A 17,649-nucleotide genomic window follows, 5' to 3' on the forward strand; every position below is an offset into this window, starting at 1 on the left:
AAGGTCCCTCAGCATACGGTGTGGCTGCAGCCATGGCGAGGCCCTGATCTTTCCCCTGGGTGTAGCTCAAGGACAGACGGTTTCTGAAACAGGAAAGAGGGAGACAGGCTGGAAGGCGGTCAAGGAAAGCCAGACTTTCTGCTGCTTCCAGCTTCCTCCCAGATGTGTTTATGGCCCTGCAGAGGAATCTTCCCCCCCAGCAGCTGCTGCCCTCCTGCCCAGGCTGTCCAGATGTTTTCTGCTGTGAGGGCTCTGCTCAGCCACTGCCAAACTAACCCCTCTGCCTCATTTTGTGGCAGAGTGGCTGTGAGGTCCCCACTTTCCTGCCACTCAGCCCTACAGGGACACGGATGGGGCTGTGGATGCCGGCATCCTGCTGGGGCATTCTGTACACATTGCACTACCATATCAGCATGTGGAAGTGCGGGGGAAAGCAGCAGGGCAAGGAGCAGCAGCAGGACTTCGCTACCACTTGGTCGCCTCTCTGCGGTGGGGACACGAGCTGGTAGCCCATGCAGGCTCATGGTGGTCAAGGTGTGCACGGCCTCGGTGCCGGGGACAGAGCCCATGAGGGTCAGCTCCCGCCTGTGGCTCCTGGAGTCAGGGCTGGCTCTGAACAATGGGTGGAGAGCAGGAAACGCCGCATGGGAAACAGGATTTGGCTCCGCCGCCGCCGCCGCCAGCCGCGGCCCCTTGGCCCCTTTCCTTTCCCTGCTCCACAGAGCCCTTCCCATAGCCGCGGGGCATGCCGAGGCGATGAGGATGCCGCTGCACGAGCAGGCTCGGGCGTGAGACTCTGACTACTGCAGGCGAGAAAGGGCTGGGGTACCACCCGGTCAGGCTGGAGCACAGCATGGCTGGGGGCACCCTGAGAGCGCCGTTCTAGCCCCACGGGAGAGCCCCACTGGGCAACCAACCTCAGTGGCCCCTTTGCCACACAGCTGGGCAGCAGCCGAGTGGGTGGGGACGAAGGCATCATCCACACCATGCCCCAGCTATGATCCAGAGGAAGGGGTCCTGCCCCCCCCCGGTGATCAAGCGAGAGTGCTGAGGCAAGATGGAGAGTGTGGGACAGGGGTCCTGAGCCTCCACTCATGTGGAGCCCGTAGTCACTTCCACCACTGGCTCCGTCACTCGTGGTTGGGATGTGCTGGATATTTTCCTGTGCCAGATTTGGGACATACTTCAAGGACATGGGACTCCAGTTTTATCTTCTGCTTCTCTTCCCATGGATGGCAGGTAAATGACTCCTTTCCCTCTGCCCTGCAGGTAAGCCCATTCCCCAGGGGGGTTTGGTGGGGCGAGGAAGCTGTGGTGGTCCAAATGAAGCAGGGACTCAGGAGGGGCATGAAGGGAGGAAACATCCCTTTGAGATTGGTGGTTTGGAGTACTTGGGGCTGAGCTTTGGGGCTGAGCTATCCTCCTCTGTACCCCAGCTTAGGACAGGGGCACAGGCAGATTGCAGGAGGAGGAACCTCATAACACTGCACGCTTGGCTCATGCAGTAACCCGAGCCCATGGGGATCTCCAAAAAGAGACTGAAAGTGTCCACTGTGCCATCTGATAGCCTGCGGGCAAGAAGGACTTGGCAATGGGGTTGAGGTTTGGGTTATGGGGTCTATCCCTGTAACTGACCTAGATAGAGGAGGCCATGTCCTGGTCTGGCTGTGACATTCTCTCATGTTCCCCTCAACAGGGGCCATTCTGGACATCACCCTGATTGCCAACGTGCAGAGCCTGTCCCACTCTGACTTCTTCCTCTCCTGCATCATGGGCGAGCGCGACGTGAGCTACCTGCAGATTGAGCGGGAGAACAAGATTGTGATGACGCATCCCAAGACAGGCTTCCAAAACTACCGCAACCGCAGCAACTACGTCCAGGCCAGGGGCTTCTCCATGCCTGACCTCGTGGGGATCCTCTACTGCCTGGGGCGCACACCAACAGAGCAGGCCCAGGTGGTCTACGTGCACAACAGCCACAATGGTAAGTGCTTGAGTGGGCTCTGGGGAGCGTGATGCACTCACTCACTCACTTACTCACTCGAGGCCAAGTTTGATGGGACCTTGGGCAGCCTGATCTACTGGGTGGAAGCCAGCCCACAGCAGAAGGCTTGGAACTCAATGATCTTTAAGGTCCCTCCCAGTCTAAGCCATTCTATGATTCACTGAGGCTAGGTTTGGGGTCTGTTGGCACCGTGGCAGCTCTTGAGTCAGCAGGCAGCTACTGCTGTGCCCAGCCCCTCTGGCCTTTGTGCAGAACATGAGAGAGCCACCACCAGGTGGACCACCACCAGGTCTTGTCTCGCTCAAGCACTGGGTGTGAGTGGCGGCCATTTGGATGTTTGTGTGGTGCGGGGGGTTGATCTGTGGCGTACAGGAGGTGGCAATTGGTGCAGTGAAGAAGCTTTTTCACCCCATGAAGATATGAGAAAGTTTTTCGGCTGAAGGAGCATGGCCCAACTCCAAGAACGCTTCATGGCCACCGCCCCAGGGAGGTGTGCGGGAAGGGCGGCTGCAGGCAGTGGGTGGGAATGGTGCCCATGAGCAGGGCAAGGTCCAGGGGGAGGGAAGCCAAAGGAAGTAGTGAGGTCTGGCAATCATCAACCAAAAGCGGGTGCCATCAGGCAGTGCCAGCCCCTGGTCCCACTGGCATGTCTGGCTCTGCCCTGCAGCAGGTTCCTGGGGAGGGCATGGGGTTCACCTCCTGCTCCTGCTCCTCGTTAGGGCCATAGAAGCCTAAAGGGCATCACCACAGTGGGATAATGCCCAAGGGGACATAGTCCCCAGCACTGCCCTCACTGACTTCACGACTCTTGAGACTTCACTAAGTTATTAGGACAGAAATTCTCTGTGATAGGTGTTTGCTACTGGGTGTTTTCAGGCTCTTTGTTAGAAAGTTTTGGCTAAAACAAGACATCTCCCTGCCCATGTTAAAATACAGCTCTATCACAGTGTTTTGAGCTGCTCCAATATCTCCAGCTGGGGAACAGACTGCGATAAGGACCATGCCAGTGGGGCACAAGCATCCTCTTAGGAGCAGGGATTGCTCTCTGTCCTTGACCAGAGGCTCACACTGAATATGGCAGCGGCCTTATCAGAAACAGAGACAGCCGGTCTGGGCAAACAGAGCTCTGGGAGGCACCAAGGGAGGAAAGCAGAGCACTGGAAAGTGGAACAGCAGGCACAGGGTGTGCAGGGACAGAGGGGCACAGACACATTGCTACGTTAAGGGAATGAGGGGGGCTTTGCACACTGACATGGCATTTGTGTCTCCCTGTATGTGAGTGAGGTGGTCAGTGGGACCCAGGTTTGTTCACTGGCCCAAAGCCCCTTCAGGAGTTAGAAGCACCAAAAAAGCTGATGCTGCTCTGTTTAATTTAGATAAGGAGAAGTTTAGAAAAAAAATTGAGGAAGATTGATTGAAGGAAAAAGTAACAAAAAGGTTAAATCTTTGCCAGAGGAGTGAGGTTCTGTGTAAAGAAACCATGCTGAGGGCTCAAGCGTTCCTTGAATCAGCTCTCACAGTGCAGCTGAGTGCTCACAATAGCATGTGTAGGGAATGCTGCCCAAGGACAGTGAGTATCTTCTAAGATGCATGAGAGCAGAGGAAGGATTATCAGCTTTGAAAGTAAAAACACAGGAAAAAGAGACCAATCAGATCCGGAGAGGCAGTCTGAGAAGGGTTTAAACCCAACAAACTGTTTTGTCAGGTCACCGAGCAGAGAGGTGCCCAGAGGGGCCACAGCAGAAAAAAATAAATTATTTTATTTTTGCATCTGTGAGCACAATAGGGAACTTCAGGAAATCTGTCAGAGGATCTGTCTAAAATTACAGCACTGATAAGAGAAGACAGACAATAAATAGCTGAAACAAACATTGCCAGGACCTCTCCTTGCCTTGCAGCGGTGCCAGCGGTCAGGCTGCAGGGCTGCTGGTGTGCTGCCAGCAGGAGTCAACCTGTGGTTGTTGGAGCTCCTGGTTCTCAGGATGAGATGTGGTGTCTGCTCAGGGCATCAGACCCTGGCTGCAGCAGTGTGTTTGTGGCTACAGTGTAGGACCAGGGCTAAAGCTGGGAGAACAATACTGGGCATATGGCAGAATAAATAGATATAAGCTGGCAGGATGCTGGGCTGCAGGCACCACTGCTCCCACACAGCACAGCCAGTTGAAGGGTGTGTGATCTGGCACACTGGGAGGCTCTGGCAGCCAGTATCCGAGTATCCCTTCTTTTGTGTCATTGCTGGCACACCCAGGGCTTGGTTTCCCAGTGCTTAACATATTTATAGTCTGGTTTAGGCTCAAAGTTGTGCCCAGGCTGACTCACACTGTAGCTGTGAGAGTGGTGCATACCCCAACACCTTGGAAATTGGGTAAACATGTGAGTACTCTGCTAGAGGGAGGCAGAGACACAGGTCCTGCCTCTTGCCTACACACCTCCCAGTCTGGCAGCAAGCAGCGTCTCATGCTGTCATATCTCCCCAGGCTGCTGTCACAGCATCCCGTGCTGGGACAGCCAGGACACCCCAACCCTGGGTAACATCCCTGGTTCCCTGTGGCTCCTCTGCCTGAGGTGTGTGGATGGAGATGTGCGTGGTGATGTCCCCACAGAGAGGTGTGTTAGGACTGCACAGCGGGGCGGCTCATCCAGGCACTGCCCTCAGCCTGCACCTCCTTCTCTTTGGCAGCCCACCTCTTCCCGGTGAAGGCCACGCAGTCTGTGAACGTTGGTGAGCCGGCCACCTTCTCCGCCAGGGTCCTCAGGAGGAAGGAGATGGATGTAATGTGGAAAAGAAATGGCAAGTGGCTTCACAAGCAGGGCTGCCACCACCCAGTGCCCTGCACCAGCCCTGCTCCTAGTCGCCCTCACTCCCCGACTCCAGGGTGCAGCAGTCCCCAGGTCACCCCCTGTCTCCCCACAGGTACCTACTACCAGACCACGGACCGAGGCGAGGTGCGGGGTGATCTTTTCACTCTAACGCTCCCGAATGTCAGCATGACTGAAAATGGTGTCTACAGTGCCACTTTCATGGGAGACAGCCCGCTGTGGAGTGCCTTCTACAGGCTTATCGTTAGAGGTGAGTGGGGCCAGGGAAGTGGCACTCCACTGTCCCGTCCCATATGTTGGGGATGCACGGCCCAGTGCCAATCCACATCCTTCTGCTCTCCCTGCAGCGTGTGCTGCAAAGAAATGGGGTCCATCCTGTGAGAAGGACTGTCCCGACTGCCTGAATGGGGGCATCTGTCATGACCATGTCGGTGAATGCATCTGTCCTCCTGGCTTCATGGGCACCAGATGTGAGAGAGGTACGTCCAGTGGCTGCTTCTGCCCTGAGGAGATGAGCTGTGTCCCACTGCACTCCAAGATCTAGTTACCATGGCCAGAAACTCACAGCACCCTCAGCATCTGCCCATTCCCAGTGCCCCCTACTTCTATCACCTTGGCGGGACAAACAATGGGGCAGGAACTCCTTGCCTGCTGGGGATGGTGCTAGGGAACTCCATGAAGCACTTGTTTTCCAGCCTGCCGGGAAGGCCAGTTTGGCCGCAACTGCCAGGAGACGTGCCAGAGAGCCCAGGGCTGCAGGGGGCTGAGCTTCTGCCTGCCGGACCCATATGGCTGCTCCTGTGCCTCGGGGTGGAGCGGCTCCCGCTGCAGCCAAGGTATGGGAACATGGGCAGTATCCTGCCTTGCCTGCTGGCTTGAGCACCAGCACAGGCTGAGCACGTGCACCCATACAGTGTGGCCAGGGGTAGCAGTGGACTCTCCTCTTCCCACAGCCTGTCCCCCAGGATACTATGGCCCCGACTGCGCTCTGATGTGTACCTGCCGGAATGGTGGCAGCTGCAATCGCTTCAGTGGCTGCATCTGCCCTGCAGGCTGGCATGGGCAGCACTGTGAGAAGTCAGGTGAGGCTGGCACAGGGCCATGGACGGGCTTTGTCCCCTGTGGGTGGGCTCCTTCCTCATTAAAGGGAGCTGATACCAATCTCCACAGCCAGGTGGGCAGCCTGCCTTGCTCGTAAAAATAGCCCCCAGACCTATGGTACCCAAACTGTGGTACTGCACGAGGGAGAGTAGTCTGGCTTTCCCTAATTAGATGTGCCAAAGAGCATCCCTGAGCCTGGAGTGTGGGGTGGATCTGAGCTGGAACTCAGTGCTCAGACATGACCCCCAGCACCGGGAAAGGTCTGATTGTCCTTGGTGAACAGGGAGAAGTGGGATGAGCCCTAACGCTGATTTCTCCACACCAGACCGCTTCCCCCAGATCATCAAACTGGCCTCAGAGCTGGAGTTCAACCTAGGCTCGGAGCCCATCATCAGCTGCGTGGCCACCGGCAACCCGCTGCCCGCAAGCGATGGTGTGGAGCTGCGCAAGGCTGATGGCACCATGCTCAAGGTACCTCAGAAGCCGCTCCCTTTTTTCACCTCACTGCCATCCTTTGGCACTGTCCCTGCACCCAAATGGCAGAATCCCCAACGTGGTGGGTGGCAACTCCACCAAGTGGTAACCCTGGCTGCCATGGTGGCTGATAGCACCTCTGTGCCCACAGCTGGTCAAAGCCATTATAGAGTCGGGGCAGATCACGTGCGAGTTTCAGGTGCAGCATCTGACGAAGGCCGACGCAGGGCTCTGGGAATGCCGAGTCTCTACTACTGGGGGCCAGGACAGCCGGAAAGTCAAGGTCAACATTCGAGGTGAGGAAAGAACTGAGGGTGCTGGGTCACAGTGTGGCAATGAGACCCCCCACAAGTGGACTACATGCCACTCATCTTGTGTCAGAGTGGCAGCAGTCAGGTTTGAATGGTGATAAAATATTTGTTGGGATCTTCCCTTACCTGCCAAAGCTGGAAGGGGGCAAGAATCTGTAGATGTCCTCGTACTCTGCTCCTGATTGCTCCCAGTCCAACTGATATAATTCCTTCCTTCACCTCCAGTGCCACCAGCACCCCTGAGCCCACCCCGGCTGCTGGCCAAGCAGAGTCGCCAGCTCGTGGTGTCACCTGTGGAATGCTTCTCTGGTGATGGACCCATTGTCTCTGTCAAGTTGCTCTACAAGCCCAAGGATGATGTCTCGGTGTGGTCATCCATTGTGGGTACGTGGCTGTCAGAATGGGTACCTGGCTCCTGTGAAGAGCCTGGGGTGTGCAGAGGTCTCCATCTCGCTCAGAAAGACCCCTCTGTAGTGACACTGGTAGGGCACTGGTGATAGGGTGGGGTATGGATTTGATATGTCCTCTTGGTTAACAGTTGACAACAGTGAAAACATCACTCTCATGAACCTCCGGCCAGTGACCGCCTACGTTGTCAAGGTGCAGCTGAGCCGACCAGGGGATGGTGGTGAAGGCAGCAAGGGACCTGAGGCCATTATGGTGACTGAATGCCTAGGTGGGTCCCCATCCCATTACTCTGAACCTTTCCCTGCATGGTGCAGGGTCTACCAAGCCCCATGGCTGACATACAGTGAGGTTTCACTTTTTGTTCACAGAGCCCACAGTCAAGCCTGTGATTGAAGGTTGGTCTATTGAGGAGAAAAATACCCTTCACGTCAACTGGAAATTGCCGAGTAACCACGAGCCTGCACATGGGTTCATTGTCCATCTCTTTGACTCTGCAAAGCAACTGGTCTTCAAGAAAAACATCACATCCATTTCCGTGCTCTCTGCACACATTGGGGGCCTGGAGGTCAACAAGGAGTATGGGCTGGAGGTGCTGGTGTACCACTGCACCAGTCTGGGGCCCCCCTCTGATCTCTACAAGGTCATGATCAACAGCAAAGGTGGGTGACGTGAGGCTGGGGTGGGGGAGTTGCTTGCCTTAGAACGTGGGAGACTTCAGGAGTCATTCCCCACATGCACCTTGTGGAGAATGAGAGCCCTGTAAAATCATAGAATCTTCTAAGCTGGAAAGGACCCTTAAAGGCTGTCTAGTCCAACTTCCTTGCAATGAACAAGGACACCTACTGCTAAATTAGGTGCTCAGAGACCCATCCAGCCTGATCTTGAGTGTCTCCAAAGACAAGGCTTCCACCATCGCTTTGTGCAACCTGTTCCAGTGCCTCACCACCTTATTGTAAAAACATTCGTCCTTATATCCAATATAAATCTCCCCTCTTTTACTTTGAAACATTTTCCCCTTGTTCTATCACAACAGACCCTGCTGAAGAGTCTGTCCCCTTCCTTCTTATAGGCCTCCTTTAAAGTGAAATAGATAACCTAGCTTTAGAAAAAAGGAAAAAAAGAAATCCAGGGAATTCTAACATCTTATAAATGTAAGAGCAACCATTCCTGGGTTTGGCTGGTCCTGTATCCCAGCTCTGGTAGACTACGAACAGTTACTTGCAGGTAGATGCCAGGTACATGGCAAAATTGGTCCTCGTGTTCTCACTAGATCAACAGCCTCCAGCACTGTGCAGCTGAGAAGCATCCAGAGTGTGGCATTCAGGCCATGATGAATGATGACCAAATATAGATCTGTCCTTCATACCCACAGTCATGCTCTGTCACACTTGTCTACACTTGTTGCCTTTCCAACACTCTGTAGTAAGAAGTTTCTCAGTGGGGGAAGAAAAAAAAAGAAAAAAAAAAAGTTGTTTCCTTTTGCTTGCAATAACCCTGGCACACTTTCACCTAATGGCCACATCCCATCAGTCTGACCAACCTTTCTGGTAAACCAGAGGGAAGCAGAGCACAAGGTGTGGCTTCAGTGAGGTTAAGAGCAGTCTGGTACGTGCTGGGAGGGCTGTTAGGTGTCAGGTCTGCAGGATGTAGTGCTTTCTCTGCGCTGTACTTTCAGAGCTTTGGGTAGCTGTGAGATGCGTGCTTTAGGATGTGGAGAAGACTCTGAAGAGGAAGTGGGAATGATAAGATGCCTGACAAAAATGAGTTCATGTTTACCTCCTGACATCACACCAGCATAAAGCAGAGGGTCTGTGGAGGTCCCTCAAGCCTGGCACAGCTCTGGTTACCATTGCTGTTGACAGGAGCTGGAGGAGGCTTCTTCTGCCAGCAGTGCTCAGCCACTGCAGCATCAGGAGCCCTGTGCTGGTACTGACGCTCCACTTCTCTTTCCAGGGCCTTCCTCCCCACGGTCGCTGTCAGCAGAGTCTGTGTCTGACACAGCCATCAGGCTCTACTGGCAGGTCCCTGAGTACCCCAACGGGGGCATCACCAAGTACATTGTAGAGCTGCAGCAGGTGGGGGGAACCAGCGAGCCCCAGTGGATTGACACCGACAATGGTGCTGAGACAACCAAGATCATCGGAGGCCTCAATGCCAGCACCACCTACCAGTTTCGTGTCCGGGCCAACTCCCATGTCCCAGGGGAGTGGAGCCAGCTGGTGAAAGCCAAGACCCTGGGGGATGGTGAGTGGGGAGGCCCTGCAGGCCTGCACCTGCACCCAGCCCCTCGGTGGGTGTCTCACCTCTGCACTCCAGGCACTACCAACTTTACATCACGGCACTGGGAGCTGTGGTCTCTGCATGGGCTCCCAGTGTGCCGGGACAGGGCTGAGGTCTTGCTGCTCAGCCTTCCATGCAGCTCCATGCAAGGCTCAGCCATGGTCTACCATCCTTCTTTTTGGCAGGAGCACTGAGTGTGCCACCTAGCCTGGGCAGCCAGAGCACTGAGCAGTCGGGAGTAGACCAGCAGCTGCTCTTGGCCATCATCGGCTCCGTGTCCGTCACCTGCCTCACCATCCTCTTTGCCCTGCTGGCACTTTTTCTCATCAAGAAGAACTTTTTCCACCGGCGCCGCACCTTCACGTACCAGTCTGGCTCGGTGAGTGCTGCCTGCCCTGCCAGGACAGTGTCCCCAGCTCCCCACGTCCCAGCCCGATCCAGGTCACGCTCCATAGCCTCCAGTCCGGATGCAGCCAGACCTCACCTCCACACAGAGAGGGTGCGGAGCCCACCCTTGCCTGTGATACCTGCCCTGTTGGCACCGCCGTGGGGCAGAGGGGTGCCCGATGCCTCTGACCTCAACTGCTCCCCTCTTGCAGGGAGAAGAGACCATCCTGCAGTTCAACTCAGGGACCCTGACCCTGACGCGCCGGCCCAAGCCACAGCCCGAACCCCTCAGCTACCCCATCCTGGAGTGGGAGGACATCAAGTTTGAGGACATGATTGGGGAAGGGAACTTTGGGCAAGTCATCAGGGCCATGATCAAAAAAGATGGCTTGAAAATGAATGCAGCCATCAAGATGCTGAAGGGTGAGCGTTGCGATGGGTCAGGCAGGATGAAGCAGGTGGGGAGGTAGTGGGGATGAGGTTGCATCCCAAGCAGCACTTTGGGCTGAGAAGGGGCAGGAGCTGTCTGTGGAGGACTGGTGGAAGAGTCCAGGTGTGCATCTCTGCTTTGCTTCCAGAGTTCGCCTCAGAGAATGACCACCGGGACTTTGCTGGAGAGTTAGAGGTGCTGTGCAAGCTGGGCCATCACCCCAACATAATCAACTTGCTGGGCGCCTGTGAGAACAAGGGTGAGGGCTGTCCCCCTTTCCCCACTGGCTACTGCCCTTTTTTGGAGACAGCCTGGTAAGACCTGCCTCTTCCTGCCCACAGGTTACCTGTATATTGCCATTGAGTATGCCCCTTATGGAAACCTCCTTGACTTCCTCCGCAAAAGCCGAGTTCTGGAGACCGACCCAGCCTTTGCCAAGGAGCATGGCACTGCGTCCACCCTCACCTCCCAGCAGCTCCTCCAGTTTGCTTCAGATGTGGCCAAGGGGATGCAGTACCTGAGTGAGAAGCAGGTATGTCCCCAGGCACACGGGGTAGGGTTGTGTTCCCCTCTGGAGCAGCTTCTCCCTATCCCCATTTCAAGCCCCAACTCTCAGTTCGACTCTGGCTAGCCATGGCTCACTGCTGTCCTCTCTCAGTTCATTCACAGGGACCTGGCAGCCAGGAATATCCTGGTGGGAGAAAACCTGGCCTCCAAGATCGCTGACTTTGGCCTCTCCAGGGGGGAGGAGGTCTACGTGAAGAAGACAATGGTGAGGGAGGAGCTAGGGGTCCATGGATCCTTCATGGATGCAGAGGGCAGGATCCCCCAGCAGTGGGAAGCCGGCTGGAAGACAGCTACACCATCCTCCCTCCTTCCTTGGGATGTCCCCTGAGGGTCACCCTCTGTTTCCCCAGGGCCGCTTGCCAGTTCGCTGGATGGCCATCGAGTCCCTCAACTACAGCGTGTACACCACCAAGAGCGATGTGTAAGTCCACAGACACCGGGGCTGGGACACCCCTGTCCCTCTTGTCGGCCCCATCCAGTCTCACCATGAACCCCTTCAGCTTGTCCCCCTCCTCATGAGTGGAATATGGCTGCTGGCTCCATCACAACCTAACCTACTATTTCAGGTGGTCCTTCGGCGTCCTTCTCTGGGAGATCGTCAGCTTGGGTAAGGCTCATCTTTTGTCCCCTCCACCCCCTCAGGTCCCTGCAGGTCCTCCTGCAGTTCTGGAGGGGACAACTCAGGGGATGTCAAGGGGATGGGGGCACCTCATGCCCCCACCACAAGCCACGTATGTATGTGGCTGCAGGGGGCACACCGTACTGTGGGATGACGTGTGCTGAGCTCTACGAGAAGCTGCCCCAAGGCTATCGCATGGAGAAACCCCGCAACTGTGACGATGAGGTGTAAGTTGGCAGTGCCCTGCATCCTCTCTACTATCCGTGGGAGTTCTTGATGGCTTCTGGCAGCCTATCCTGGTCCCCTGTGCACCACTGGATGAATGCCCCATGCCTTCTACGCCATGCTTTTGTCTCCTGCCCACTTCTCCCCAACTCCCACAAGCAGCCTTTCTGCCCACTCCACCCCGTGCACACACACTCTGTGCCCCCAGGTACGAGCTGATGCGGCAGTGCTGGCGCGACCGTCCCTACGAGCGCCCACCCTTTGCCCAGATCTCCATGCAGCTCATCCGCATGCTGGAGGCCAGGAAGGTGAGTGGCCACTTGACCAGCCACCCCCATGGAACCCCACCAAGCACACCTCAGCATCTCCCCTGCTCCTGACTTGTGTTCCCATGCAGGCATACGTGAACATGGCTTTGTTTGAGAACTTCACCTATGCAGGGATTGATGCCACTGCTGAGGAGGCCTGAGGCTGCACCCAGCTCCATGCAGCTCCCACCAGCTTGTACCCCCATAGCGGAGGGGTAAACGCCAACCCCCAGTCTGCTGGGGCACCTTCCCTGTAGGACTGCACTGTGCCCTTCCCAGTTGCTTTCTGATGCATGCTGGCTGGGGGACACGTGTCGACAGCCCCAAAGGACAAGTGCCAGCTGTGTGCCCTACACGGTGTCTGCAGCAGAAAGAAGGGCCCGGTCCCCAGGAGCTGGGATGCTGCAGCCCACGCCCTGGCAGGAGACAAGCATCCAAACTGCGGGGTGAGAAGTGGAAGCAGAGACCTGGCAGCTCCCTACCCTGCAGTTCTCAGCATGCTCCACTGCAAGCAGATGGTGAGCATCACTACAGCTTGGGATGCAGCAGCCCCAGTGAAGGAGGAATGATATGCACAGTCTCCAGCTCAGCACTTCCCCTTGGAACTCAATGGCTATGTTTTATGGTCAATAAACATTGTACAAGGGACAGCTGGCTCCATTGGAGGGACGGGGAGTTGATGATTTGCTGCTCTTCTGGAGGATGTGCCCAGTCCCCAGCCCTTCCCTGTGGGGTGTTCTGTGTGACCCCACAGCAAGGCATTTTTCTTTCTGGGAAACAGCCTCTTTTCCCCTGATCACAATTCAAATGTGTCAATACCATTTCAGTTTCCCACTCTGGCTTCCAGTGCTACTTGGCAGCTGCCATTGATGAGCATCCTCTGCTCCACGAGTGAGGTTGCCAGTGAAGCAGTGACAGGGACCAGCTGCTCCAGTGTGCCACCACCTCTGCACCTGCCTGCTGAGCTGTGAACATGGGGCAGCCATGCTGAACCAAAGGGTTTGTGCATGTTGCTTGCAAAGCGCTGTCATCAGATGGAGAAGGAAGTGGGACTGGATTGAAAAAACAACCTGACAAACTGGTGCTGGCTGCTCCCCCCTTCCCCTCCATGCCCCCAGGATGGCAGTGCCATGAGGCAGATTGATGCCAACCTGCCTGTGGCACAGCAGAGCCACACAGAGTGGGGCAGCGCAGGCTGAGATGGAGCCGGAGCCACCGTCCCACACCCTGAGCTCTGACATGACACCAAGAGTGCAGGTATCCCCAAGTCCCACAGTTTGCCCAGCCCATAGAAGGGGCCTCCCTGCTTCCTCAGTGGCTGTTTTTCTTCCCACCCTATGCAGCCAGCCACAAGGGCAGGACGTGCCGCCTATCTGATGGGAGCAGTCTCTCTTGGCACTGTGGCTGCTGGTGGAGGGGCTGCAGCACGGTGGTTTTGGGCACGGGGAAGTGCTGGTGATGGGGTGAGGGGAGCCTCCAGCCAGGCTTCCTGAGCAGCACAGCCTACACTTCCCAGATAAAGGTATCACCCTGCAGAGCCGGGGCAGCAGCCAGGGTGCTGGGAAGTACCAAGCACAACAGGCGGGATGGCAGCCTGCCTGCACCAGGGCTGGCTGCCTGCTCTGCTCACTGCTGTCCTGCTGAGCCAGCACAGCCCTGCCGTGGACCCTGAGCCAGTGACATCCCAAGGTAGGTCCTGGGGTCATTATTCCCCCACGGGTGGATCACAGGATCTGCGCCCTGCGGCAGCCAGAGAGATGTGGGATGAGGGAGATGGCTTCAGGAGGGTCTGCTGGAGGATGCGTTCGGTCACACATGGGGCACTCCAGGGTGCTTGCAACAAAGGGGTGTCCTGCTTCCTGCAGCTGCCAGACACCAATTTGGGGTGGCAGCCCTCAGCCCCATGACATCATGCTGCTCCTACATGTAATACAGTGGCGCTGCCCAGCTTGGTGCCACCTTATTGCCCCATGAGTTTTTTCCATCCAGCCCTGAGCCAGCCCCAGCAGGGTTACTGATGCTTTAAGCTCTCTCCTTAGGCCCTTTTACTCTTTCTAGAACACTATATAAAGCATTAACTGTACAAAACGTTTAATGTCATGCTCCTGTTTTCGCACTCATCCAAGATCTGTGGTCAGACTGCTATAGTGGTCATAGGAGCACCCTTTAAACCACCCCTACAGGTGCGGGGGTAGGAAAGGAGACTTTGGGCTCACCTTTTGCTTCTCTGCCCAGAAACCACTGCTACAGTGCCAGCATGATGCCTGAGCTTGCTTTGTGCCAGCTGCAGAGCTGTGCCTTGAGGGTGCTCTGGGAACCACAAGGCATGGCAGAGCAGAGGCAGTGCCACCCTGGGGCTGGGTGGGGGGCACTGCCAGGGAAGGGCAAGAGAGGCTGGGGTGGCTGGGGGTGCAAAAAGGGAAGGGCAGGTAGGAGAGAGCAGGCTGTGGTCTGCGGGCAGAGCATATGGGTGGGGAGGAAGAAGATGCCATCTGGGAAAGGAGGAACAGGGCGAGGGGTCATGGCAAGGTAAGGGGCAGGGAGAACGGGGGGGACACCTGGCAGATATCTGGAGACTTTGGCATCCCTGTGCTCATTCCTTTCATCTGGGATCAGCCAGCAGCACAGCAGTAAGGTGTGATGCTCCAGTTCACCCCTGCAACAACAAGGAGATCAATGTGCTGGGGAAAGGGGGCAAGCTCTCCAGCAGAGCCCATTTGTTGCCAAGCACCCCCCCCATGCCCAGGGCTGCAAACCCCACACAAGCCCCAGGCCCTTGCCGCTCCTGAAGCATTGCTCTCCTTATCGCACTTCCACGTGCCTTCCGGAGTGAGTCTAGCCGGGTGCTTCCCGCTGATCTCCAGAGCCTATCTGACCACAGGGCTATTTTGGGATGTTTGTTTGTCCCAAGGACCCTGTGTGCTGGGAAGGGGGAGCAGTGGTGATGTATGCATCCCTCCCTCAGTGCTGGCGGGGGACTCGGGCAGGAGGGGTCTCAAAGGGGATGAGGCAGCCAGGGACTCCTTCATGCCCTCCCTCCCACCAGATGCCGTGTTGCTGGCAGAGGTGCCCGAGGACATCCTCTGCTTCTCCCGCTCCTTTGAGGATCTCACGTGTTTCTGGGATGAAGAGGAGGCGAGTGGGATACACTGCTTCTACTACTGGTACAGCAGGTAGAGTCTGCGGGGACATGGGAAGGAGTGGTGACACTGAGGGACCGCTGCCATGCCCAGATCCCCTCCCTTCAGCTGGCCCCAGGCTCAGGGTGCTGGAGGAGCCCCATCTGTTCCTCAGGGATGCACCCACCATGTGTGCAGTCTCCACACAGCGCCGTGGGGCCAATGGGATGCGGCACATCTGCGTGTTCCCCAGCCAGGATGTGCGGCTCTTCACCCAGCTCCACGTTCTTGTCCTGGACGCTGCCACCAACCGCACCAGGCACAGGCGGGAGCTCAGCGTGGATGCAGTGGGTGAGTCTCTCCCGTGGCACAACCCTAATCCCTACACCTAGGTGCCCCTTCCTCTTCCCACCCATCACTGGCAGCATCTGGGCCTTGTGGCTGCTGTAACACTGGAGATGCCCCGCCACATTTCTGCAGGTCTCATCGCCCCACCGGTGAACATCAGTGCCCACTGGGCCGGAGCCACAGGGCAGCTCCGTGTGTCGTGGCAGCCGCCACTTGCTGACTACCCCAACTTCTTCCTCTATGAGGTGTGCTACCATCCCATGACCCCCACAGTGACACCCCGTGGCACGGCACCCGGGGACCTCCCTGCCCATCCCACCGACGGAGCCCACCCACCTACAGCCAGGGGAGCTGCATCCTCCCAGGGAACAGGGCAAGTACGTACAGGGGCTGCAGGATCTGGGGCACGTGGCAGCCCCCCACCCTCACCACTCTCTTTAGGGGCTGGTACAGGCCAACACGTGGGTGATTCTCCGGGAGCTGCAGCCGGGGGTGAAGTACCACATCCAGGTGCGCAGCAAGCCTGACGGCACCTCAATGGATGGTGTCTGGGGGCCCTGGTCGGAGGTGGTGGTCGCAGAGACGCCCCACTCTTCTGGTGAGAGACTGTCCGTCTCCGCTGCTGGGGGCTGCAGAGTGCCCACACATGGGAGTTGGGTTCTGCGGGGTCTGGGAAGAAGCAGCCACTCTGCCCTGGCTCTCACCTGCTCAGGGGACATTGGGCTGCACTGCAGCACTCCCGATCTGAGGTGTGTGCGCTGTGTGTGGAGCTGGGACCCTGCAGAGCACCACAGCACCCATGAGCTCTTCTACCGGGCATCTCCGAGTGGGGCTGGCATGAGGTAAACAGCACAGCAACGACACGGAGCTGTACCCCCAAGCAGAGAATAGTGGCAGCAGTACTAGCACCGCAGGGTGACCGGCTGCCCATTCCCTGCCACACAGGGATGAAATGTGGCAGCAGTGTGAAGAGGCCAGCATGGGGACACAGGGCAGACACACCTGCACCTTCCAGCCCACGGCCGGCAGCCCCATTGCCGTCCTGGTGAACATCACCCAGCTGCACGACCCACCCGTGCTCAGCTACTTCAAGGAGCCCTTCTGGCTGCACCAGGCCGGTGAGTCTCTGCACTCCACATCCGTCGCTCGGGGCGGGGTGCCGCCCCACGGCAGCGACAAGTCCCCACCCCGCAGTGCTCACGGAGGCCCCGCGGGACGTGCAGGCGACGGCGGCACAGGGCCGGCTCACCTTGCGGTGGCTGCCGCCCCTGGAAGTGCTGGCGGAGCAACTGGAGTACCAGATCCGCTACGCCACGGACGACAGCCTCGACTGGAAGGTGATGCAGGGGCCGGCACGGGGCAGCCGCAGGCCCCGCACAGTCCCAACTCAGCTCTGCCCGCAGGTGCTGCAGGTCCCGCGGGCGGCCAGGAAAGAAGTGCTGGACCTCCGGCCCGGTGCCCGTTATCGTGCCCAGGTGCGGGCGCAGCCCTGTGGGCCGCAGTACCGGGGCAGCTGGAGTGCGTGGTCCCAGCCCGTCGCGGTCGATGTCGTGGCTGAAGCGGGTAAGGACCATGCGGGGCTGAGGGCGCCTGGGTGGGACGAGGAGAATCGACCGGCTCTGCGGAATCACCCCTCCGTGGCAGGCTGGGTGATCCCGAGCGTGACGGTGGCACCGCTGATCTTCACCGGAGTGCTGCTGGGGCTGCGGTGCACCTTCCCGTCCCTGTACAGGTAAGGCCGTGCTGCGGGCAGCGGGGTGCACGCTGCAGCCGACGGGCTGCCCACATCGCCCCGCCGCCTCCTCAGCAGCGTGAAGCAGAAGCTGTGGCCGCCCGTCCCCGACCTGCACCGCGCGCTGGGTACCTTCCTGCACGACAGCCCCAAGCAGGGCCAGGTGAGCGCCGGGCCGGGCCGCCTCCGGCCGTCCCGCAGCCCCGGGGCCGCCCCGAGCGCATCTCCTCCCCCCTACCCAGCCCTGCGCCTTCTACAAGCAGCCGCCGGAGGACGCCGTGCTGCCCTGCCTGCTGGAGGTGCTGCCCGGACCCCGCGGCGAGCCCGGGGATCCTCCGCCAGAGCCCGCTGCCAGCCGCCCGGCGCCCAGCACGGACATCGCCAACCACTCCTACCTGCTGATGGGCGGCTGGGAGCCGCGCGGAGCGCCCTCGGCCCCTTTTCCCCCTGGGATGTAAAATATAGACCATAAAATACAGACCAACCACGCGGTCTCCCCGCTCTTTCGCGCCGCC

The 17,649-nt window shown here is 57.9% G+C and overlaps 2 protein-coding genes across 3 annotated transcripts; both read left to right on the plus strand.

The window, feature by feature from the left end:
* The first annotated feature begins 720 nt into the window (after positions 1 to 720).
* TIE1 (tyrosine kinase with immunoglobulin like and EGF like domains 1) lies at positions 721 to 12,595 on the plus strand. Of its 2 annotated transcripts, none has more exons than XM_042819806.1 (23): positions 721 to 1,239; positions 1,697 to 1,984; positions 4,686 to 4,796; positions 4,920 to 5,075; positions 5,173 to 5,304; positions 5,521 to 5,661; positions 5,779 to 5,907; positions 6,252 to 6,397; positions 6,552 to 6,696; positions 6,937 to 7,095; positions 7,250 to 7,387; positions 7,488 to 7,778; positions 9,073 to 9,363; positions 9,585 to 9,898; positions 9,999 to 10,209; positions 10,365 to 10,475; positions 10,558 to 10,748; positions 10,875 to 10,988; positions 11,134 to 11,204; positions 11,350 to 11,390; positions 11,533 to 11,629; positions 11,836 to 11,935; positions 12,025 to 12,595. In XM_042819806.1, exons 1-23 carry the CDS (start codon positions 1,146 to 1,148, stop codon positions 12,094 to 12,096), a joined length of 3,543 nt encoding a protein of 1,180 aa, XP_042675740.1. In that variant the 5' UTR covers positions 721 to 1,145; the 3' UTR covers positions 12,097 to 12,595. The 2 variants fall into 2 exon arrangements, with proteins under 2 accessions (XP_042675740.1, XP_042675741.1); XM_042819807.1 differs by having other exon boundaries at positions 9,585 to 9,778.
* On the plus strand, positions 12,433 to 17,592 carry MPL (MPL proto-oncogene, thrombopoietin receptor). The gene is made up of 13 exons (XM_042819510.1): positions 12,433 to 12,453; positions 13,054 to 13,115; positions 13,458 to 13,624; positions 14,982 to 15,108; positions 15,230 to 15,405; positions 15,535 to 15,779; positions 15,844 to 16,000; positions 16,115 to 16,244; positions 16,348 to 16,520; positions 16,597 to 16,739; positions 16,806 to 17,134; positions 17,210 to 17,297; positions 17,377 to 17,592. The coding sequence occupies exons 1-13, from the start codon at positions 12,433 to 12,435 to the stop codon at positions 17,590 to 17,592; spliced, it is 2,034 nt and encodes a 677-aa protein (XP_042675444.1).
* The last annotated feature ends 57 nt before the right edge of the window (positions 17,593 to 17,649 follow it).

The sequence above is a fragment of the Centrocercus urophasianus genome, unplaced genomic scaffold (assembly GCF_019232065.1).
Source record: "Centrocercus urophasianus isolate 14NV4802_14NV808 unplaced genomic scaffold, USGS_Curo_1.0 seq_18, whole genome shotgun sequence".
Taxonomy (NCBI): domain Eukaryota; kingdom Metazoa; phylum Chordata; class Aves; order Galliformes; family Phasianidae; genus Centrocercus; species Centrocercus urophasianus.

Bases quoted from the DNA above. Each gene is read 5' to 3' on its own strand.
- TIE1 (XM_042819806.1), top strand. From the start codon at position 1,146: ATGTGCTGGATATTTTCCTGTGCCAGATTTGGGACATACTTCAAGGAC. The intron at 11,205-11,349 runs GTAAGTCCACAG...CTACTATTTCAG, and splicing joins TACACCACCAAGAGCGATGT to GTGGTCCTTCGGCGTCCTTC. The intron at 11,391-11,532 runs GTAAGGCTCATC...ATGTGGCTGCAG, and splicing joins CTGGGAGATCGTCAGCTTGG to GGGGCACACCGTACTGTGGG.
- MPL (XM_042819510.1), top strand. From the start codon at position 12,433: ATGCTCCACTGCAAGCAGATG. The intron at 12,454-13,053 runs GTGAGCATCACT...CCATGCCCCCAG, and splicing joins TGCTCCACTGCAAGCAGATG to GATGGCAGTGCCATGAGGCA. The intron at 17,135-17,209 runs GTAAGGCCGTGC...CCGCCTCCTCAG, and splicing joins ACCTTCCCGTCCCTGTACAG to CAGCGTGAAGCAGAAGCTGT.